Here is a 21,932-nt window from a genome sequence, read left to right as displayed (position 1 = left end):
ACATAACAAGCTGTCCTTGTAGGGGTTATTAACTGATAACGCTCCCGCCTTCACCTTTAAAACATTAGCGCGTTGCTCTTTTTGTTTTGTGTCTATTTGTTTCCAGGAGAAACCAGGAGGCGGAGGGAATCCCTGAATAAGAGTAAAAAAAAAAACTCAACACCTAACCGCCAATAGCAGATTAGAGGACGTCGCTTCCCGCTCTGCAGTCCGCCCGGGGAGAGTATTTAGGAGCGGAGCTCGTGCAGGAGAGGAGACAACAGGTGCACCGGGCACGACCAGGTCAGCCTCCTCTCACAGGCTCAGGGGGAAGGAAACGAGACTCATGGGAACAGAAGATGCGGCTGAAACTCACAACTGGAGGTCCAAATGAATGGGTGAGCTTTTCGTTTAATATAAATAGCCTATAGTTCTAATATGGAGATATAGTATTTCCCTGCTTTCACTTATGGTCTGTTGCTGTTGCTACCAGGCAACCACCTCAAACTCCAAACACATGACTACTGCTCCTCCTTACTTCCAACATGCATTTAATATATTAACAATCCTCAACTAGCTGAATAATTATTTGAAAGTAGTAACTCCACTTTTTGTTTAAGCTGTAATTTAGCACGTGAGACAGTTGTTCCTGATGATGATAATGATGATGATGATGATGATGATGATGATGATGATGATGTTGAGCATCACCTCGACTGAATCTTTTGCTTGTTTTCACGACCAGGACAATATGAGGGAGATGTTCAGAGATTTTGTAGGAAAGAGGAGGCAGAGCCCCTTTGAGGTAAGAAGGGAAATAGTTATATGTCTAATTATGCTGACTGCCCCCCCCACACGAAGCTCCAGAGCTGGTGGCGACAGTGTGGCAGTGTACTGCTGCTGGCTGTGGCACTATCTGACTGACAGCTGCCAGCTGCACTCCTCACTGCTGCTTCCAACGGACCTCAAAGAGTCGCCACACATTCCTCTTCATTCACCTGTAAAACAAGAAGTCAACAGTGGAATAAAGCTGGCAGCACTTTTTTTTAACACAGCTCAACATCAGCGCCACATAGTCAAATCCATGCATTTGCATATTACAGTACAGGCCTGTGAGTTGTGACTGGCTGGGAGGCAGTGTAATGTTAGCTGACGTGTCTTTTGTCAGCTCACACTGCTCTGCTACCTTAACAGTTACATTTGACTGCACGCATGCGTTTATTACTCATTCCCTGCACGCTCAGACTCAAAGAGATGCCAGCATCCTGATTCCCAAATGACATCATACCTGGAGATGTTTAGAGACAGCGGAGAATGAGGTTTATCTTGAGGTGGGGGATTAATGTCAATGTTTGAGCTTCTGGTTTCACAAAGACTAAACTTAAACAGAACAATTTAGACGGAAAATATCACCCAAAATTAAAAAAAAAGAGAGAAGATGTTATTGTTTTTCAGCTCTCTTACTGTGGGTGGCTGGTAGGCAGTGTCTTGTTAGCTGGTTGATTGTGTGTGTGCCAGCTTACCTGCTGCTGCCCTCCAGCTGCCCATTTAAATCCACACCAGCAACACGGGGGACGTCTGAGACTTAAGAGTTCCTGTTGACGTTTTTTTTTTTTTTTTCCAACCAGTCATCAGTTTGTAAAATATTCAGAGACAGAAGACACTGAAATAACTTTTAAAATGTCAGACAGAAAAATCAACTGTAATAGATAAAAAATCAGCAGCAATATGTATTAGTATCAACCTTCTGGATACTAATGTGGATTTATTTATCAGTTAATTAAGTAGCTATAAGCTTTTTTTCTTGCTTTTAAAACATCAAAAATCCTGGGCTCATTATCTAAATCAAATCATTTTATTTCTGGATGAATGGATGTTTCACAATTTGCTGGGCTCCAATCAGTCAAAATGGCCTAAAATCTTGTGCTTCACCTCAAGAAATGGATTTTAATGTAAACAATGCAGAGTACAGACAAAGTACAGACTAAGCCAAACTGAACGTGTGAAAATCCAACACTTCAAACAATCCTTCAGCCGCAGCAGTGGTCATTTTAAGGAATGTTCATCATCATTGTCATTATTAACCACAGGATGGTCCCAATTACACACACACACACACACCGACAAATACAAACACATCTTGTCTGGAGCGAGACGTCGCCCGACCACAGTTCACAGTCCACCACTGGTCACCGGTCACTGGTTATTCCCGGCTGTCGGGCAGCACAGACATAACACAGCGGCATGTCCAGTATCTGTCAATAAGCTCCATCATAGCTCCACCCGTTTCTTGAGGATGATTTCTCGCACCAGCGCCGTGGCCTCTTGACGAACGCTTTCCATGGGCTCGTCGGCTCGCCAGAACCGGATCACCTTCCCCTCTGGATCCACCAGAAACTTCCAGAAGTTCCACTTTGGGATTTTCTTCACAGAATCTGGAAAATAACACATTAGCTTTTACTGTAATCTATAGTGCATCTTACAGCCTGAATTTAGTCATACACTCTGATGCTGCTCTGATTGTTTCCACCAGTCATCAATCATTAATCAACTTGTAAATACTACATATACAGTGGGGTCCAAAAACCTGACTTCTCAGATGTACTGCTAATCACATCGATGCCAAATTCAAAGATCCCCTCAGTGTAGCTGATTGTTAGTTTAGCAGGTGTTAAACTGAGATGTACTTAAGAAATGCTAACCGATACATTTGGGTGCAGCAACTACACACAAAATCATGAGTCAACAAAGTCCATTCAGTGTGTATGAAGAAGTACCAGATTTTACACTCCAGTAACCTCAGGAGCTCACAGTTCTCCATCTGTGCTTTGGGACGGATGTCCATAAATATTTATTTAACTATTGTGGAACAAATGAGCAAAGTGAAATCTTACAGTGGTAAACATGTGTTTCTTTTTCTTCTCTGAGAAAATGTAATTGTGTATTTTGGCAGGAAGGAAGGAAGGCAGGTGTTAATAAAAGAAATAAGAAATAGTAAAATATCAAACATTTGCTGGTTACAGCTTCACAGATGCAAAGACCTTTTCATTATAAACTGAATACTCCTGCCTCCAGGTCTGAACTTAAAGTATTTGTTTATAATCTGACATATTACTTGATCATAAAAATAGCATTTAGTTGCAAGATCTGGGGAAGTCTGGTGCAGTGAAAGTTAGGTTCAGGCTGCACTTCCTAAGTGTGGCCATAAATACAGGAGTCATCATTTTATCCTTAAGGAACTGGAAATCTAGATTTTAAACATAGTGGTGTTGAACTTTCCTTTCAAGTATATTTGTGCAGGCATGTTATTTAGTGTGCAACACACAGATGTTGGATGTCTTTCTGCCAACCTGTGAGGAACTTGAAGGCCGGGTCCGCCTCTGAGCCCATTATTTTGATCCTGCTGAAGAAGGGGAAAGTAACACCGTAGTTGGACTTTGCGAAAGCCTCGATGTCCCGGCTGGTCCCGGTCTCGGTGTCCCCAAACTGGCCGCAGGGGAAGGCCAGGACGTTAAAGTGAGAGGTGCCCAGCTCCCTGTGGAGCTCCTGCAGAGACTTGTAGTTCGCCTCCGTCTGCTCGCTGTGACTCGCCACGTTTACAACCAAAGACGCCTGCACAGGAGGGGAAACAGGGTGTAAGTGTTTTTTAAAAATGCGTTTAAGAAACACGCATTATCCAACGAAACCCGAACTACACACACAACGGATAACTTGGACAAAGTCTGCTCAGATTTCTTCTCAAAGTGAAAGGACTGGTGATGATGTGGACTTACTTTTCCTCGGTACTTCTCCAAGGAGACCGACCTCCCCTTCGCGTCTTTGACCTCGAAAGAATAAAAATCCTCGGGTTTCCTCGGCTTCACCAGCTGGGTCTGCAGGAGGAACAAACACCCCACACCGACTGTCATGCTCAACAGCACCGTTAACTTTTTAGCTTTCGGGTTGGAGGACTTGGCAGGGTAGCCCCCTAAGGCCTCCATCTTGGAGGGGGAAGAACAAGCCGTGATCGGTGACAGGATGGTGGGGGGCTCCTGCCAAAAGTGTCGGGGCGGACCGGAGGAGGGAGCTGCGTTAAAGCTGCTGAAGAAAACCGGGACAGAACCGGAAGCTGAGCGCTGATTCTTTCAAAAGTAAAACCAGTATTGAAACGCGGAAATCTTTGGTGTGGGCACAACAATTCAAGTCATATTAAATCATATAAGTCATATATGAAAGCCATTTTTTTTTTTTTGCCGAAATTATTTTTTCTCAAATTACATTTTGTTTAAACAGAAAACAGGATTATCACTGTGACAATTGAGGGAAGTGAGGTGAGAAAGCACCAGGTCTCTGTATCATCACCATGAAAACAAACTCAAGTTGTTGTGCAAAATTAGAATAAGTTTAAAAACACAATTGGACTTCCTTCCTGCTGCTTGTCCGGTCAAAAATTGATGTCATTAAATGTTTGTACAATATGTAAGGGGTCTTTTGCATTATGATATTCATGATAAAAAACACTAGTAATTAATTGTTCAATACTCTAACAACTGCTGAAGGAACACAAAAGACCTAATGACCTTTTCAGCAATAATTTAGTTACTATAGCAACACATTTTGCTTTGAAAATGTAACTATCCATATAGTAAGTTATCAGCAATAATCTAATGACTTTTGCTAATTGAGAAAATGCATTCAAATTAACTTCAGAAAAATAAATTACTATGTGGATTTGTTTGATACAGCACTGAACTGAATAAAGCTGTAACAATAAGTTGATTAATTGATTAGTCAATCAACCAGAATTTAACTGGTAACAGTTCTGATATTTTAATAATCATTTAACTGTATTTAAGCAAAAACTGTGAAAAAGTGAAGATTATGTTGGACTGAAATAACAAAGGGACCCCCCCCCCCCTTAAAGACATATTGTGGACAAAATGACTCATTAATTGAGAAAATAATTAGCAAATTAATAAATAATGCAAATAATCATTGGATGCAGCCCATTACAGTACAAAATGATATATTTAGACATTGACTGGTATTTTAAAGAGGGAAAATTAAGTCAGAGCGTAATGTTAGTGCTTTTGTGTTGAAAGTTTTAACCGGAAGTTTTGCTCTTTGTGTGGCTTGCTTGACTCCAGTGAAGTTTTGTGGTTTGACGTTTGCCTCAGTATGAAGTTCGTGTCGATTTTGTGTTTTGTGATCGAGACTATTAAAACGATTTTTTTTTCTTTAATTAAGTAATTAAAAAAAAAATGTCTCGTCTTCTCAGGGCCAAAACGACGCTCATCACGTGTTATACAAGCGCTTCAGGAGGCGGGTCACCCTGAGGAGCAGCAGAGAGGCCCCTGCTGTGAGTTCACCTCTGGCCTCTGGGCGGCACTGTGAGCTAAGCTTTGAGTTTGACCCAGTCTGTCAGAGACTGGAGCTGGACTCTCCACCGAGACACAGAGGACCGGCCCAGACAGTCCTGCATGGAAACCTTCACGGTATGACTTTAACAACACACACACCATAGAGGAATGTAGAAGATCTGCCTGTCTCTGATACTGATCTCTCTCTCTGTCTGTCTGTCTCTCTCCCTCTCTCTCTCGCTGTCTCTCACTCTCCCTCTCTCTCTCTCTCTCACTTTTCTAGAGGAAAGGAGAGATATGCATTCAGACTCTATTCTAAAACATTATTTTTAAACAATTAATCTAAACAATGTTTTGTTGTTTGCCACAGTCATACTGTTTATAGACACATATTGACCGTCACTGGTTTCCCAGTTTTTCACCATCACATTTTTAAATCCCAGTCCTCAGAAAATATTTAGCCAACTTTAATTCAAGTGGCTTAAAGAAATACATTCCTTAAGTTCCTCCTACTGCGTGTGCAAGAGGCCTTGATAAAAGCTCAACACACAAAATATGCTTTAACTTCAGTTTATAATTTTTGTTGAATATGAAAAAAATGCAGTAATGCTTCAAAAGTTTTAGGTAATTTATGCGTAAGTGCAATGTGTGCCCTGCAACTTGCTTCAGACGTTACATTCAACTGCACTTCACACCACCATGGACAACACCTAGCTCTCAGTGTTGCATATCACAGCTGCAGAGTAACAACTGTGGTTCAACTGGTAGCTGCCCCCAATCTGAGGACTGACTGTAAACTGAAATCTACACCTATTTTTATTTGAATAATGAACATAGAGGTAGTTTAATCCCCTTTAATGATATCAGCAATGTCCATATTCTTTGTTTTGTTGTTAGAATACAAAGGATTATTGTATGTACTCCAATACCAAAGACCTGTAGGTAACCTGTCCCTGCAGGGCCATGGCCAAAAACCCTGATGCTCCTTTCTTTGCTCTCCTTACTGTGAAGTCCACAGGTCTCACCATAGAGACACAGTAGATTTACTCCATACCTGTTTTATGATGGATGTCAATGTCACTTTTTCTGTGATATTATCTGTCCTAATCTGAGATAGCGTTGGAGAGAGGCGTGTCCCACTGCGGGGCTGTCACATCATCGAACACGCCACACACCATCTCTGCCATGGGGCATCCTACCACACAACATTTCTCAGAACAGGTTTGTTCCAGGAACTTGTACTTGTGCCACAATCTTTTTTTAACCTTTATTTTTTCAGGATAGTTTTGCTGAGCCACAGTATGACCTGCTGGCCACTGAGCCCTGCTCATTCACTTTCCCCACCCAGATTCAATCCTGTTGACCTTTCAGTCAAAAGCTTGCTCCTTTAACCTTCAGGCCAAACTGTGTCACAGGACAGAAAATGACAAACACGATAAAGGATCTGGTTTCTTAAAGTTCTTTGGAGATTCAAAGTTAGAAACGGCTGAGTTATAAAAATCTGTCGTTAAGTGAAATAAGAAAAGCTGTAAGATCACTAAAAGTTAACAACATAACCCGGCTTTACCCACATAAAGCTAAAACAGGTGTAACATCAGTAATTACTAAAGGAGTATAGTGTCATTATGCTGCAAAATACATAAATACGTAAATATGGTCTATCGCTGTCATAAAGACTGTGCACAATCATTGCTAATGATCGAGCAAAACACTAACTCAAATAACAATCAAATTCTTTTGCAGGGATGGATGTGGAGAGCTGCAGTTCAAGAGCATGACAGTGCACAACAGACTGGTACAAGCATGAATGTTTTTTCTTTCAGTGCTTCAAGACACACACACACACACACACACACACGCACCTACACGCACGCATGCACAGAAATGATGAGCGATACTGCACGATGTCATACCAGGAAATGAGAAAAAATGGCTCATTTACATATTTTTAAGCAACACAAACAGGAGTGCGGCGGTTCTACTGTATGCTCATGATTGCTGATATGATTGTATTGTTACGTTACCTGGAGTGTGATAATCAGACGTTAATCATAGTTTAAGTCTCTGTAATTAAGTCATCGATGGACAGAGACTTTCCATTTTTACTTTAAAGTGTGTGTGTGTGTGTCTCTCTTAGCCGCAGTGTATCAGAGAGTAAATATGGTCAATAACCATTAATTCAATGTAACAAATGTTTAATATATAATTTTTAATGTGGGTGTTTGCTGCGATTCTGTAGTAATGTTTGTTTTATTTAAACTTCAGATGAGTGAGAGAACTGACACCATCAACAGTAAACCAGAGACGTATTTCTGATGTGAAACTTTGCGTACCTGTTTTGTGTAGCTGTGTGCGTTTGTGTTCATAATATTTTTCCACTGCAGGTTCTGATGCGAGAAGACATGATTTGCAGCCGTTTGCTGTTCTGGACAAAGCTGCTGTGAGTCTGCAGGGAAAGTCAGTGATGAGGCTGGCAGCACCGTCACTGCAGAACGACTACTGTAAGAGAAGATGCAAATCCTGCTTCATACTTACAAATACATGAGGAAAAACAACTCTACAACAAAATCCCTGGTCAACAAATCCCATGTAAAGAACAGTGTGTTAGTCTCTCTGTACTTCCTATGCTTTCTGTGCCACTCAGCACCAAGCTCATTTCTTTCTACTCAACATGTTAATATTGAAGAATGGGTCACAAATAAAGTTTAATTTCTAAAAGAGGCTAAATCATTTCCTGACACAACTGGACACTGTAGATTTTTCAGTGAATGTTCCTCAAACAGAAGTTAATACTATTTGTTTGGGACTATTTTCCGCCATGGATGAATACACATTTGTTGCTTTAGTGGGTATTTACAGCCACTGCAACTGCATTGCACATTATTCTTGATATAAAATAGAATATCTCCAGCCTTTAAGTGGACCATAACAAACACACAAACTTTGGATTGACTCATCATCTCCACGTTGGAACGTAGAAGAACGTTTTAGAAACTTGGGATTATGTTTACATTATATAATTAAAACTGAAGTATACACATGGTGGTTATTTTATGAGCTAATTCCAGCGATTTTAGTGAGTTGCATTATTCCTTATAATCAGCCTTATTGCGCTTTAGAGCTTCATGTAGGAAAATCACACACACAGTGAGTATAACCAAGAAAAATATGAAAAGTTACATTCGTTTTTAAAAAATTAAGAAACCTTTTTGATTTCTGATTTTAAAAAATATGCGAGCATGTTGAGGCTTGTGTTTGGGGGACTTGGGTATTTCTATAAAATCTGGCCTTGTATTTTTTGCCAGTGAGCTCTAAAGAACCAGGTACAAGCTCCTGCTATCTGCCTGACCCTCATAAGGTCACACAACCTCACTGCTTCAAAAAAGATTCACTAAAAACACCCCATACTGTAGTTTTGTTTTGATGAATGAACGCATCGTAGCACAGCAAGCCGACAGCAAATATATCTCCTGATTGGAGGAAACAAATTAGGAGCTTTAAACTAAGAAATAAAATACTATCAATTAAGGCTGAGTCTGTTTGTGAGTATTTGAACACAGTCACACTTCTGTGGTCTTTCTCTCTTCCCTTTCAGACACTAACGTCCTCGACTGCAGTTGTAACGGTATGATTGCATTAGCGCTGGGCTCTTCTGTTTACCTCTGGAATTCAGAGACCCGTGCTCTGGTGGGATATTTGGACCCGAGTCCACAAACAGGACGAGTGCGCCGCCATCAGTCGGTCTCATCTCTGTGCTGGAGCAGGGATGGCAGAGCCCTCTGCATCGGGACCAGGCGAGGAGAGATACAGGTAAGTGCTTTGGAGCTTCAAGTAAATGAGAACACAGATGGTGGGAAGTGATTCACACAGGCTGCGGTGAAGGGGGGGCCTCTGTTGGGGGAAGTGTAGCAGTGAGCGGAATCAGCAGGATGACGGTTTGTGGTGTTTTGTCTCTCTGACTCTTTAGTTGTGGGATGTTGAAAAGAAGCAGAATATGAGGTGTCTACCGTCACACCTGTCTGTGGTCGGAGCCCTTTCCTGGAAACATCAATTACTCAGCAGGTAGTTGGTGTGTATGTGTTGTCAGTATACTACATATATACTACATATTACACAGAAAAGGACTAATTTAAACAATCCACAGTATCATTTTTAACTTCATAAACTTCACTTAATCAGGAATGACACAAAACCTTCTGTTGTTTTAGGGTGAAACGAAACAAGTTTAATCCTTAGCTAAAATAAATGATGGTAAATTAGCCTTAAGTATGAAAGGTGACTATCAGTATAACGTTTCTATTAAATTCAGTATTTATGCTGGGAAATAACAGTGTCCACAATCTAACAGCGGCTCTGTTCTCGGACGTATCCATCACCTCGACCCTCGGGCTCCTGCACCTCTGGTGGGTGCAGCTGTCCAGAAGACGGGGATCTGCAGCCTTCAGTGGTCGCCAGGAGATGACTGGCTGGCCAGCGGGTCCACGGACGGCCTCCTCCATATATGGGATGGTGACGTCGCAGGGCTCGCAAGGTCAAAACAACCAGTGGCTACAATGACACAACCCACTGCCGTTAAGGTCAGTGCACTCGAAGCTTGTGTAAACTTGAGCAGCGTGATACCGGTTGGTGAAATACTGTCGGTTGATCCTGTAAGTATAAGCCGGGCGGTCTGTTTAAACCAGCAGACAATCTGCTGACCATTGCTGCGCCTGCTTGTGCGTTCATTGTGTTCGCGTGTTTAGGCAATGGGATGGTGTCCATGGCAGAGAAAGACGATCGCTACGGGAGGTGGATGGAAAGACGGAGAACTGAGAATCTGGGACACACAATCGGGGACTTGCGTGACTTCCACCAGCACAAACTCACAGGTGCTCAAATTACAGCCATGTTTTTTTTTATTTAATATGTGTATACATATCGGATAGACGACTCCTGATGACTCCAATTGCAGATCTGTTCCCTACGATGGGCTGAAAAGAAGAGATATCTGGTCACAGGTCACGGTCTTCCTCATCACCAAATCATCTGCTGGACCTCAGAGTTTCCCTCCCTCAAACCAGTCTACCAGCTCACAGGTTGGAGAGCCGGAAATATCATTCATGATTTAACAACTTCTCATCACCCTCATAGGAATAAATGTATTGCATCACTTTGCATGCTGAGTAATATTGGGTGTGACAGTTTGATGTCCCTGAGATATGATATTTAATGGCCGCTTTGTGCCGACTCATTCATGTCCTGGGTTTCCAGTCATTGTGAAACTATGAATGAAACACGTCAAAAATGACACGTGATATGAGATGTCACAGTTTCCTGATGTATTGTGAATTAAGACCCAAAAACCTAGCTGTCAGAGACATTCCTCAAAACACTCATGATGTAACCATGTTATCCATTATACACAAATTGCATTAATTGTGTTCGGTAATAGTGGTGCGAATAAACATGAAGACACTGTTTGTTTTATATGGGAAACAAGGTCTTTAAAGGTTAAAAGCTCTATCATGCTGCTGTTGTTTTATTCAGGTCATTCTCGTCGAGTCCTGCACGTGGCCTTGAACCCTGACAGCACTCAGATTTTCTCTGCTGCAGTGGACCAGTGCTTTCACATCTGGGACCTCTGATTATCAACGTCAGCAACATGGACGGTGAATGTGGTTGGGTTATGGTCAGACCTGTATTGAACGTTGTTATTTGGTCCGACTTGTATTGCAAGTTGGTGTCCGCTCACTTTTCTTGGTAATGCCGCTGTGTCACTGTGTGCTCCTGCACATTTCATGCTCCCTGCTCTGAGCTAACCACATTACCAAGCCAGCTTACCACCAAATCAACCCTTCCATCACACCAACACAGTTCACACACCACAATGTAAAGGTTTCTGTGGCTCCCTCAGGGGGAATGATTTTATTTTTACTTTAGTTTCCACTGCTGAGAGAGTCGAACAAAAATTCACAACAGTATATAAATGGTAAATGGACTGCATTTATAAAGTGCTTTTCTAGTGTAACCCATGTCCCATGTAGCTATGTTATATTTATCCTGAGTGTGTAGTACAATGGGAAAGGGCCTGAATTCGTTGTTGAACTGTTATGTGTAATATTACCCTTTAGTTGACCTCTTTCGATTGATTTCAAAACTTCCTCAACAAAATTAATAAGGACACCACACAACTGTACTTTAAATGCAATAATCCTTTTACAGGTATTTATTTACACAATGAGATAAAATAAAATTTGGTACTCTTTCATTGTGAAATAAAATATAAACAATACTCAATATGGTATAAATTTCTTTTTTCTTTTGGTTTCAAAATACTCTTCTATATACCTTTATGTTCAGTAAAAAATACCCTTCTGTACCTTTAAATTCAACAAAAATACCTTTTTGGGCTTCTAAGTTACACCATAATACCTTTTAACTTTCTTTCAAGTAGAATAAGTACCTTAAAACACAGTTTCAATCACATACAATAAATCAAAATCGCTCAACGTATACCTGTGGGCCCACACACACATTCACTTCTTAATCATCAGATTTAACCCTGTTGCAGGCCTGATTTGAAACTGGGGTGTGGTGAGGCCTAAAAACTTTACTCAATCTGACATGAGCAGAAACAAAAAGCACGTGCATACAAGTTCAGTTAGTTCAGTTAGTTCAGTTAGTACTCACGAATCCCAAACGAGTTGTTAGTGAGGGTAGCAGTCACAGGGGCAATGGCAGTCACAGGGGTAATTAGTTAGTACACAGCAGAGTCCGTCCACTGGGAAGACCAGGAAAACCGCTCTCTCTCCACATCTCCTTTAAGCATATTAACTCAGTTGAGCCACAATACCAAACACTATTTCATGGTGAATTAACTTGAAGTCCGTTTTAACTGGGAAGCATTACAAAGCTACAGTAACAGTATGATATCAAGGCACATTTACATGGTATGCTAAGCTAAGCTAAGCTAACCGGCAGGTCGCTAGCTAGCATCACACGTCATGTCTTATCACTACAACGGTTACTTACAGCACAACAAGAAAGCACACACTTATTTACCTTTTTTCGGATTACAAACAAGTTATTATCAGGACCACGAGTAGCCGACCTTGCAGATAAAACTCTCAGCAACACGGTGCTTCGTCTCTCCTTTTTCCGGACAACAGTACGTCTGTCTGTCTTCTAGTGAAAACACTACCCTGACCTGCGCCACTTGTCCTGCGCCAATGACAACACAGATTGACAGACATTAAACTGGTAACAGGTTAGGTTGCACGGCTGATTACACAGACTTTAGATCAAACAAACTCCTTTTCTCCTGAATAACGATTTTTTAAAGTAACATAAATCTTTTTACAAATATTTATTTAACTTTTTAAACTATAAATAGCACAACTTTTTAAACTGTATAGTACATATTTTAACCAGTTTTAGTATTATGAACTTTTTATACAACTATTTTTTTTGCTGTGTTACTGATTCTATGCACTGTAGTCTGAATGATGTTAGACAGGGCTACACTAGTCTTAACGACCTCTCAAAGCACTTCATACTTCCAGTCACATTCACCCATTCACACACACATTCATACAGAACTTTTCCCTTCTCTCTCACACACACACACACACACACACACACACACACACACACACACACACACACACACACATTCACAATTTGGCATTTTGGGGTCCATAATCTTTCCTAAGGACACTTTGACATGTGGACCGGAGGAGCCAGGGATCAAACCACCGCCCTTCTGATTAGTGGACGACCCGCCTCCTTCCTCCTGAGCCACAGCCGCCACAATCATCCATGAAACCATCCATAATGTAACAATCAAAGCAAACAGGAAGTCAAGTCTATAAAAATGTGTTTTCAAGCATGAATTAAAAGCGCAGGTTGATTGTGTTGTGGCTCCCACTTTATCAGTCTTATGTGAACGTACTTGTTCACTTGTTGATGATGTGTTTCATCCCCAGCGGTGAGCCAGATGTGACCGAACTGCCACCACGTTGAACTGAGCACATTTGTTACGGTTAGTATCTAGAAGGCAGTTCTCCTAGCAAAGACCTGTTTGTTGAGAGATGCTGCACTTGCAAGTACATGATTAGACCTGTGAGAACACTTTGTTCCTGTGGTGAAAACTTCCTTTGAAAAAAGAAAAAGAAAAGCAAGACCCCCATCTAACCTGATATGTCTTATGGCTTAAATGTTCACAGACACTGAAGTGCAGAGAGTGGGTGCAACGTGAGGTTTACACTTCACGTCTCCTCATCTGTTTCTCAGACAACTCCACCACACTTCTCACCAAGATACAGATGGTTAAATGCAGCGGCCACAATATAATAAATGCAACTTTACAGAAAACATCAGTAGGATAGAAAACACAACCCCCCCCCCCAACTGATAAACATGCTATACAGGAACCACAGTGAAATGTTGTTTAAGTTGTCTCTTCCTCTGAATTACAAACTAGTTTTTAAGTATTATTAAGTAACTAGAATGTTTTAACAGTTAAGCAAATCTGGGTTCTCTTACTTACAAGTGCAAAAACAAATAAGTAAAATCAAAATCCAATAAATCCAAACTGAATGCACATGAGCAATTCACATATGAGCAAAAGTGAAACAATGACGATGATGAGTGTGTATCTCTGTGTGTCTGCTACGGCCCTAAATCTGGAACACAAACCCCTGAACAGCTTCTGACTTTATGATCATCTAAACATGCAGTTTATAAACCTTCAAACCAACAGCACAGAGAGAGAGAGAGAGAGAGAGAGTCATTCACCATCCGTGGCAGATCCTGAGAAACACTTGGCATCAGCTCATGGATAACTTGGCTAAACAGGTCTCCTGACTGCTGCTGAGATATCACTTACATGGTTTGTTTGATATGAGGTCGCTTTAAAGGCGATATACCTGCGATGAGAGGGAGCACAACTCATAACTGATAAGACACTTGTTCTTCCTGTAAACACTTCTTTTTCACACCAAACCAGTTTTTAAGTGTCATTTTGTTTTACATGGAGTAAGATCACCCCAAACTTAAGTGTCCTTTTTCCTCCTCTTGCACCTGTAGAAGCTGCAGATTGTTGTGCTCATTATCAGTTTGGAAATTCAAAGTTACAGAGTGCAGTCATATATAGTCTAAAAATAGGCTGCGGGGCGGAGCTACATAACAGTATTTTGGCACCTCCTATAAAAGCTCAGCACCTCTCACCTGGTATTCAGTTACAGTTGGCTTGTTCAGCAGGTTCACACGCTTTGTTTCACACAGTCTGTTGTTTCTGTTCACCACTTCAATCAGGAAGTAGAGATAGAATTATTTTCCTGAAGTTGAATTAGAGAAATGTTTAAGTGTATTAAAATGAGCAGGAATTTGAGTATTTCAAGAATGAAGTAAGTGGACACATTTTCTACATGTTTTCTCTTTGAGATCACATCAGGAAACAGGTGAGCATGCAACATGGGCACTCCCACTTCCTCCACCTCCTTGCATCACCCCACAGTGATATAAACTTCCCAAGCAGAGGGAGTCTTAGGCAGGCGAGAGAGGGAGAGTGGATGGGTTGGACATAACACAGAATATGCAGCATTCAGTATATCAGTAAGATTTGGGGAAATGCTGCCAGATGGAAAAGCAATGAAAAGAATAAATCACACCTTCCAGGAAAAAACACATGATTCTTCTTTATGTTTGCCTGTGAGACGCCGATTCTACAGCGACTGGTTGTTCTGGGTAAATCTTTCCAAAAAATCTTTATCTTTGCATGTTATGAGATTATTGTAATATGGTATTATGTTTCATCATTTAAAGAAATCCTGTACGATGTAATACCAAGTGCAACAGTTATTACTGTTAATTATAACAGTAATTTATATTAGTTGTGTTATTTTTGAGTTACAACTATATGATTTATCAGAGCAGCTCTGGACAAAAATTAACCAGCAGCAGACTGAGTGTGATCTGACAGCAACTGTATAACTACAGACAGAGGTGCACTCAAGGACAGGGGACTGTATGAGACAACAGGCCCCTGGGCACGCACATGTTAAAGGGCTCCAGTGTAAAAACGTAACAAAACATGTTGCATCTCTTTAGTAGTAGTTTATCTCTTTAGTAGTTCTGTGTCTCGTTAAGTTACAGTGTGCAGGTGAAGAACTTTAGTATTTAGTTCAGACTGCACAGACATTATACTACAGCATGCTATACAATATATTAGTTTTGTCTTAGTACTAATTTGTATCACCAAAAACAAATGTTGGACTGCATTTTGTTGGAATACACTCAACAGTTCAACAGGCCGATTCAATAATGGATGCACAGCCATGGAATCAGGTCAGAACACAGCTGTTAATAACTTATCCATTTTCCTCTCTTGATATTTCCCCTGACTCAGTGGTGTGCCATGGCTTTGCAGTGGGTCAGACCGCGTCACGTTACAACCTGATCCAGACACCCATGTCCTGGTCCAAAGCCCGGGAGTTCTGTCAGAAGCACCATGTGGACCTCGCTGTCCTAAACACAGAAGAGCAATACTTCACTCTCCTCAATGCCACGCATGCAAACCAAGCCAGCTTTTGGCTTGGTTTGCAGCGCCAGAGCATATTCAGTGGCTGGACCTGGGTGAACGGAGAGTTGTTGAGCTATGAATACTGGTACAGGAGAAATTATGAAGGCCTGTGTGCAAGTATGGAGGCCATGTTGGAGAAAGAGAAGAAGCTGCTGGCTCGCTATTGTGATGAGCCACACATGTTCGTCTGTCAGGGTGATTAATACTTCATTGTTATTATTTACAAGTTAGAAACATCATGCATATGCACCCATACAACAATTCCCCTAAATACTGTGTATCATACAGATATATACACATGTACTGTAAATACAAGGCCTTATTTAGGGCTTTAATTTTGGCAGACGCAAATTTGCCGCCAAATATGACAGACATCATGATTGCATGTGTTTTGTTGTGGTTTAACTGCAACATTAACAATAAAACTCTTTGAATATGACACACTGAAAAAAACCCCTGTCCTACCTGAGCTTTTTGATAACATAGCATGACACAGAGAATCTATCTGTGGTACAAGATGCTTTGTTTTTCCTGTTTACGTGTCATCATTATTCATAGAAGAGGAGGAAGGTAGGAGCAGGAAAAGCACAGGTGTAAATGATAAAATGAAAGATGGCCGAATTCCATTTAGCCATAGCTGATGTTATTAGTAACACCTGTGTTTGTGTTTACCCCCACCTGCCTGAACCCAAACCATTCATCTTTTGTGATACTGGATCTTAAAACAGCCATAGTGTAACCCCAAGGTGAAACAGACTTCCATGTGAAACTGTGAACTGACTACAGGTGTGAAACTAATCTGACTGACTCGCTCACTCTCACTCGCAGGTCCAGTTTCCCCACAGCCAGTGGCGGTGGACTCTGTGAGCGCTGATCAGTTGAATCTCAGCTGGAACGTCTCTGCTTTTATGCAAATGACACCACACGGTTACAACGTGACGGCATGCAACAGCACGTGTGACACACTCCTTTATTCCTACACTGGTGGCTCTGCATCCATGAGCATCAACATCTCCAACCTAACTTCAGCCACTGAGTACTTCATCAAGATCGCTGCTTTTGTCGTTCGGCCCGACAGTGTCACTGGTGGAAAAATGATCTTTCAAAGTCACCCCACAGCTCTACAAGTCAAAACAGGTACGAATGTAATTTATTTTAATTAATTTTGTAATTAATTCTGTATGGACTGTTTTGTATTGCTGTGTGATTCATATGCTGTGATATATTTGATAATCAAGTAATTAAATAATAAATTAATGCCTCTAGTTTTTAACAATAGGCATTTGTTCTTAAATGGGAGTAGGCCTCTGTCGAGATTATTTATGTGGACATCTTTTCTCCTCCACAGCAGATTCTTTTCAGCAGTCCAAAGTCATCACTGTCATTTTGAAGTCACTGAAGCTCATGTCTCTGGCTCCTCCCTTGTGGATTCTTTATTGTATCCTGAGAAAAGACAAGCCTCTTTTCTTGGGTAAGAAAATGAACATACTGAGACACTCCTCATGACAAACATGCAAGTCAAATATACGTCCTAAACATGACCTTTTTTCCTTCTCCAGATGATGATGATGATGATGATGATGCAGATCATGAGGTCTCATCAGTGGACTTATCAACTGAGGACACAGTTATTGAGCTGATCCCTGAGAAAATGAGAGGAATCAAATAAAGGAGGGGAAAATTGTATTCTACACCGCCATCGAGGAATCCTTGAGACTGGGGTCTAGAGGACAGAGAAAGACTGTTTTACTAACTTTTTTCTCGATGGTGTGATGGGCTGATGAAAAAATATGGAATTGGACACAATTGGTCAGTTTAACAAATTTTTGACCAGAAGGTGAAGTCACCTGGTAAGTCATGAGGACACAGACATGAAAATGCTTCATGCTTCATGCTTTAATCGTGCTGATCATGGTGCCTGTCATCAGCTAAAGGTAAAGCTAAAGCTAAAGGTTTAAGTTAAGCTAAATAGTTTAATATGCAAGGAATATAAACACAAAAACAACAGGTGGAACGTGTTCATAGTTACACGTCTTTTGAAGTCATTTTTATTGTTTGTTCTTTGATCTCAGGTGCTTAAAGGTTCTGTAAATTTCCGTCACTGCCACTAGATGTCGCACTACGCCCCCCCTGAAGTTCTCAGTCAGCAAGACGAGTGGAAGCGACGACTAAACACACAACAAGAAGCACAACTGAATAAAGTTACTCTGTGTGCACGAGAGTCATCAGAACAACAAACCAGCCACCACCATTAGCGCGCACCAGCATTGCCGTGATATGCTCCACAGCAATGCTCGCAGTAAGCCAGCTAGCGATAGCAACATTTGCCACACACATTCATGGTATCAGTAACAACAAGTTAGCTGATGTTACCATGCCTACTGTGGCCGGTCACTAATGAAAACAGGCATGTGACACTGTGTAGGCATCGATTCACTTATGCTTCAAGGAGAAGAAGAGCCAGTTCTTAGTCAAGCTGGAGCGCTTTAGCAGAGGGGGTGTGACTCTGTTCTCTGCTCAGGAAGCCATTATTCCACCATATATTTACATAAAATATAGTTGTTTAGTGTTATATTATCATTTAAAATCTCGTTTACAGAACCTTTAAGGCGCATGACTGATAACTAGACCAATGAGTATACGGCACGTGAAGTCATAGTAGGTGTCTTACAATATGCAAAGTAATGACGCACTGCTCCACTGAGCTGTAGATTGATAGTTACAATTTCGATTTATATTTTAGATTTATATACTGTACACACAGTACACAGCAGTGGGGAACCCTCTGCGCCTTCCAGGCCTTCAGAGAAGGCCCAACATATCAGCATATCAAATGTGTAATTTCCGCTATCCAGTATTTATTTTTCTTTTATTTAATAACTATTCTCTTCTTATTTTAATCAAGTTTGCTTCAGAAATGAAAGGGTTATGATCTTAAAATAGAGTGAACCCAAGTTAGTCATTACTGAGATAATGTACCATGCCATAGCATAAGCTAATGTGTTAGCTTGGATGAACTACAGTGAACACATGGATGATTGTAGTGTTCGCAAAGGTTTACTTGTAAGTGTGATCTATATTGTGAGGCCTTCTTTCCTTCGAGATTGAGTTAAATCCTGGGTTAGTACTGTAAACCCAACAAAGGTAGCTAGAAATATGGTCTCTAAATGTAGTTTTATCAGAGTATTAAGACTCTGTGTGAGTGCAGCTTTTTTTTTTTGTTCACACAGGGATTATCCCGTTACTTAGTTAAGTTTATTTTAAAATGCAGGAGGTTAGCAAATGTGAAAACTACATCTGGTGTCCCTGGCCAGACGTTACTTAAAAACTGACTAAAAGCCTTGACTAAAAACATTATTTCAGTGAAACTATGCTATGATAAAATTTCATTTCAAATCAAGGCTTAAAGGGAAACTTAATGTGAACGTGGCAGCACATTCTGAAAGTACAGAGACACAACTTTAGGTAGTACACACATGTATTTTCTTTGTATTTTATGTCTATGTTTGTTTGTTTTTAGATTTTTTTTTGTTTCCATTAATGCATGCTGACCACATCAGATAAAATTCTATATATTTTCTAGTATTATATTTAGGAGACAGTGTCAATAAACCATATCCGATGTGTCAGATGTAGCCAGGCCTTAGGGGCCTCAGCTTGAGGTATGATTAGGTATGACGAGTTATGATTTAGGCAATGAACACGTTTTACATAAAATATTTTGACCATAAATCTTGCAGCTCACGTGCCTCAGGCTTCTACGTTAAATTTTCTTAAGTGCTGCATTTGGGATTTTACATGACGTTCTGTTTGAGGTTCTGAACAGCACTTTGTTCGACAGTAGAAATGTACTGTACAGGATTCCTGTGAAGTTCAACATGTTTTAAGACCTTTTTAATACCACATCTATTAAAATGCAATTTATTACCTATTTCCCAATCAACAGCAATCAATGCAATACCAATCATTGTATGAAAGTAGGATGGAAAACCAATAGGGACAATGTGACCTAGAATTATTTATTAATATATCAAATTTTTGCAGTCCTTCCCAGCAGTGTATAACAATAATTCATAAGGTTATACACTGTATTTGGAAAGTGTTAAGACCCCTTTAATTTTTTCACATTGTATTATGTTGCAGTCTTATGCCAAAATATATATATATATATATATATATATATATATATTTCTCCCTCATCAGTCCAGAGATCGTGTGCGGAGATGGCAGAAACTACCAGAGGGTAAATCAACTCTGAGTGTCAGGTCTAGTTTCCTCGAAACGTGACGCTTAGAATTGAGGCCAAACTGTTCAGTGTTGGTTTCATCAGACCAGAGATTCTTGTTTCTCACGGTCTAAGAGTCTTTTAGGTGCTTTTTGGAAATGAATTTTGAAAAAACATAACAAAATGTGAAAAAATTGAAGGGGTCTGAACATTTTCTGAATGCACTGTAATTAATTTAATTAATGCAGCCTGGACCTGGATAAGCATCATGGAATGGATGGACGGATTAACAGATTTGAAATGATTAATTAATGACACTAAACTTATGAGACAATAAGCTTCCTAACGACTGTAGTGAGCTAGACAGAGGAAATCCACAAAAAAAGAATAGAGCATCCTCTTAGATTCACGACAGGTCAGTTACATCTCCCAACAAGAGAAACAAAACATTTTATAACCAATATTAATATTACTGTCTACAGCAAATTATTTTTTTTAATGAGCAAACTGAATTCAATGCTTTATACAGATTTTTCAAGACCTGCAGATTCCCTGATTGTAAGCAACTTGTAGTTGTCTTTGTTGGCTGCGCATTAATAAATGAATACTGTAATACAGCTGACATGATTGGAGTTTCTTTTTTGGCTCATTTGAAGAACTTTAAAGCAAAAGATGCACATTTTCAGGAACTATGCTTATTTGCTTTCTGGTGGAGAGTTAGTTGAGAAGATTAACCCCACAGTGGCAGACAGCACATCGAGAGCTTGAGACGTTTCCCGGTGACCTGAGGGTAGTTTTGACCTCTGCCTTTTCAACTATAATGTTTTATATCATATAATTACAGCCTATATTGGGTTTCATAGCCTCCACTTTCTCCTTCTTTTTAAATTATCATTAAAAAATTATATTAATAATAATAATAATAATAATAATATAATATAATAATAATAATAATAACATTTTTTTTTCATGTTTGTTGGGCAGTCACTCATTTTTGTATTTTGTAATCTGGGGATGGAGCCAAACTCTTGCCCTGAATTATTGCTTCACACGGCCTCTGCTCATACCTGTGCCAGAAATATGAAGCTACACTCATCCACAGCTAGTTATCTTAGCATAAACACACTGAAAACAAGTGGAAACAGCTAGCTGTGTCTGTCTACTAGCATCTCTAACACTCGACACTTTACATCTGTTAAAGTTTTATCATAATGTCAGTTAGCTGTTTATTTGATTAATTAACTGATTACATAAATAGATATAGAGGTGCTGGTGGATTTTTTTTACCACTGGACTGAGCAAGCTAGCAAGCTAAGCTAACCCACTGTTGGCTGAAGTTTCATATTTCGCACACGGACATGAGAGTGGTATGGATCTGCCAAAGATCAAGTAAGCATATTTTCCAAAATGGTAAAGTATTTATTTAATATAGCATAAGATATAGCTTCCAGTAATAAACCCTTCCTCTGAGTTTTTTTGTTCTGCATTTCTTGATATTTCACTTCTACCACTTCTGTTTCAGTTCAGAGGTTTCCCTTTTCTCCATCAGTCTTTCCTTCTTCTGACTCATAACATAGAGTCATTCAAATCACTCATAAGTGTCGCTGAGAAAATATCAACAGCCTCCACTTTCAGATGATGAGAGCTGCATCACTTAAAAAAACAAAAAACCTCCACCTCACAGCCTGGGTATGACGACCAGTAAATGACATTAACTATTACCAGAGATTTCTGCATGAAGATAATTCTCATTAGCTCTCATGTCGTGCTTGCGTCCATTATGCTGAGTCATGCGTTTCCACGGTCAAACCACATCCTTTGAGCTTAA

The 21,932-nt window shown here is 40.2% G+C and overlaps 3 protein-coding genes across 5 annotated transcripts; 2 read left to right on the top strand and 1 right to left on the bottom strand.

Annotated features, from left to right (window-relative positions):
* Positions 1-250: 250 nt before the first annotated feature.
* On the top strand, positions 251-11,589 carry LOC111654938 (cell division cycle protein 20 homolog B). The gene is made up of 11 exons (XM_087173954.1): positions 251-377; positions 5,237-5,453; positions 6,436-6,539; positions 7,062-7,113; positions 7,703-7,819; positions 8,914-9,128; positions 9,286-9,380; positions 9,667-9,895; positions 10,061-10,186; positions 10,270-10,393; positions 10,845-11,589. The coding sequence occupies exons 1-11, from the start codon at positions 339-341 to the stop codon at positions 10,940-10,942; spliced, it is 1,416 nt and encodes a 471-aa protein (XP_087030080.1). The 5' UTR covers positions 251-338; the 3' UTR covers positions 10,943-11,589.
* On the bottom strand, positions 1,816-4,035 carry gpx8 (glutathione peroxidase 8 (putative)). Its single transcript, XM_023406127.2, has 3 exons — positions 3,753-4,035; positions 3,330-3,591; positions 1,816-2,414 (listed from the first exon to the last, which is right to left on the bottom strand). The coding sequence occupies exons 1-3, from the start codon at positions 3,957-3,959 to the stop codon at positions 2,251-2,253; spliced, it is 633 nt and encodes a 210-aa protein (XP_023261895.1). The 5' UTR covers positions 3,960-4,035; the 3' UTR covers positions 1,816-2,250.
* Positions 11,590-14,844: 3,255 nt separating the features above from the next.
* On the top strand, positions 14,845-20,726 carry LOC111654901 (uncharacterized). Of its 3 annotated transcripts, XR_015437238.1 has the most exons (6): positions 14,846-15,044; positions 15,706-16,074; positions 16,708-17,016; positions 17,228-17,350; positions 17,439-17,729; positions 17,952-20,726. XR_015437238.1 is itself a non-coding variant. In XM_023406068.2 (5 exons), the coding sequence occupies exons 1-5, from the start codon at positions 14,999-15,001 to the stop codon at positions 17,546-17,548; spliced, it is 954 nt and encodes a 317-aa protein (XP_023261836.1). In that variant the 5' UTR covers positions 14,845-14,998; the 3' UTR covers positions 17,549-20,726. The 3 variants fall into 3 exon arrangements, 2 of the variants coding, with proteins under 2 accessions (XP_023261836.1, XP_023261835.1); XM_023406068.2 differs by having other exon boundaries at positions 14,845-15,044; positions 17,231-17,350; positions 17,439-20,726; XM_023406067.2 differs by having other exon boundaries at positions 17,439-20,726.
* The last annotated feature ends 1,206 nt before the right edge of the window (positions 20,727-21,932 follow it).

The sequence above is a fragment of the Seriola lalandi genome, unplaced genomic scaffold (assembly GCF_002814215.2).
Source record: "Seriola lalandi dorsalis isolate HSWRI2012SDOR001 ecotype SW California unplaced genomic scaffold, Sedor1 jcf7180002054294, whole genome shotgun sequence".
Lineage (NCBI taxonomy): Eukaryota > Metazoa > Chordata > Actinopteri > Carangiformes > Carangidae > Seriola > Seriola lalandi.
Note: the sequence above shows the minus strand (reverse complement) of the source record. Positions and strands in the feature narration are given on the sequence as shown.

What these genes read in the sequence shown, in the direction of transcription:
- LOC111654938 (XM_087173954.1), top strand. Translation starts at nt 339, where the DNA reads ATGCGGCTGAAACTCACAACTGGAGGTCCAAATGAATGG. An exon ending in CCTGCATGGAAACCTTCACG is followed by an intron (nt 5,454 to 6,435) that starts GTATGACTTTAA and finishes AATCTGAGATAG; the next exon opens with CGTTGGAGAGAGGCGTGTCC. An exon ending in ACCAGTCTACCAGCTCACAG is followed by an intron (nt 10,394 to 10,844) that starts GTTGGAGAGCCG and finishes TGTTTTATTCAG; the next exon opens with GTCATTCTCGTCGAGTCCTG.
- gpx8 (XM_023406127.2), bottom strand. Translation starts at nt 3,959, where the DNA reads ATGGAGGCCTTAGGGGGCTACCCTGCCAAGTCCTCCAACCCGAAAGCT. An exon ending in TGGAGAAGTACCGAGGAAAA is followed by an intron (nt 3,592 to 3,752) that starts GTAAGTCCACAT and finishes CCTCCTGTGCAG; the next exon opens with GCGTCTTTGGTTGTAAACGT. An exon ending in GGCCTTCAAGTTCCTCACAG is followed by an intron (nt 2,415 to 3,329) that starts GTTGGCAGAAAG and finishes GTTATTTTCCAG; the next exon opens with ATTCTGTGAAGAAAATCCCA.
- LOC111654901 (XM_023406067.2), top strand. Translation starts at nt 14,999, where the DNA reads ATGTTTGCCTGTGAGACGCCGATTCTACAGCGACTGGTTGTTCTGG. An exon ending in ACAGCGACTGGTTGTTCTGG is followed by an intron (nt 15,045 to 15,705) that starts GTAAATCTTTCC and finishes CCCCTGACTCAG; the next exon opens with TGGTGTGCCATGGCTTTGCA. An exon ending in ACACATGTTCGTCTGTCAGG is followed by an intron (nt 16,075 to 16,707) that starts GTGATTAATACT and finishes TCTCACTCGCAG; the next exon opens with GTCCAGTTTCCCCACAGCCA.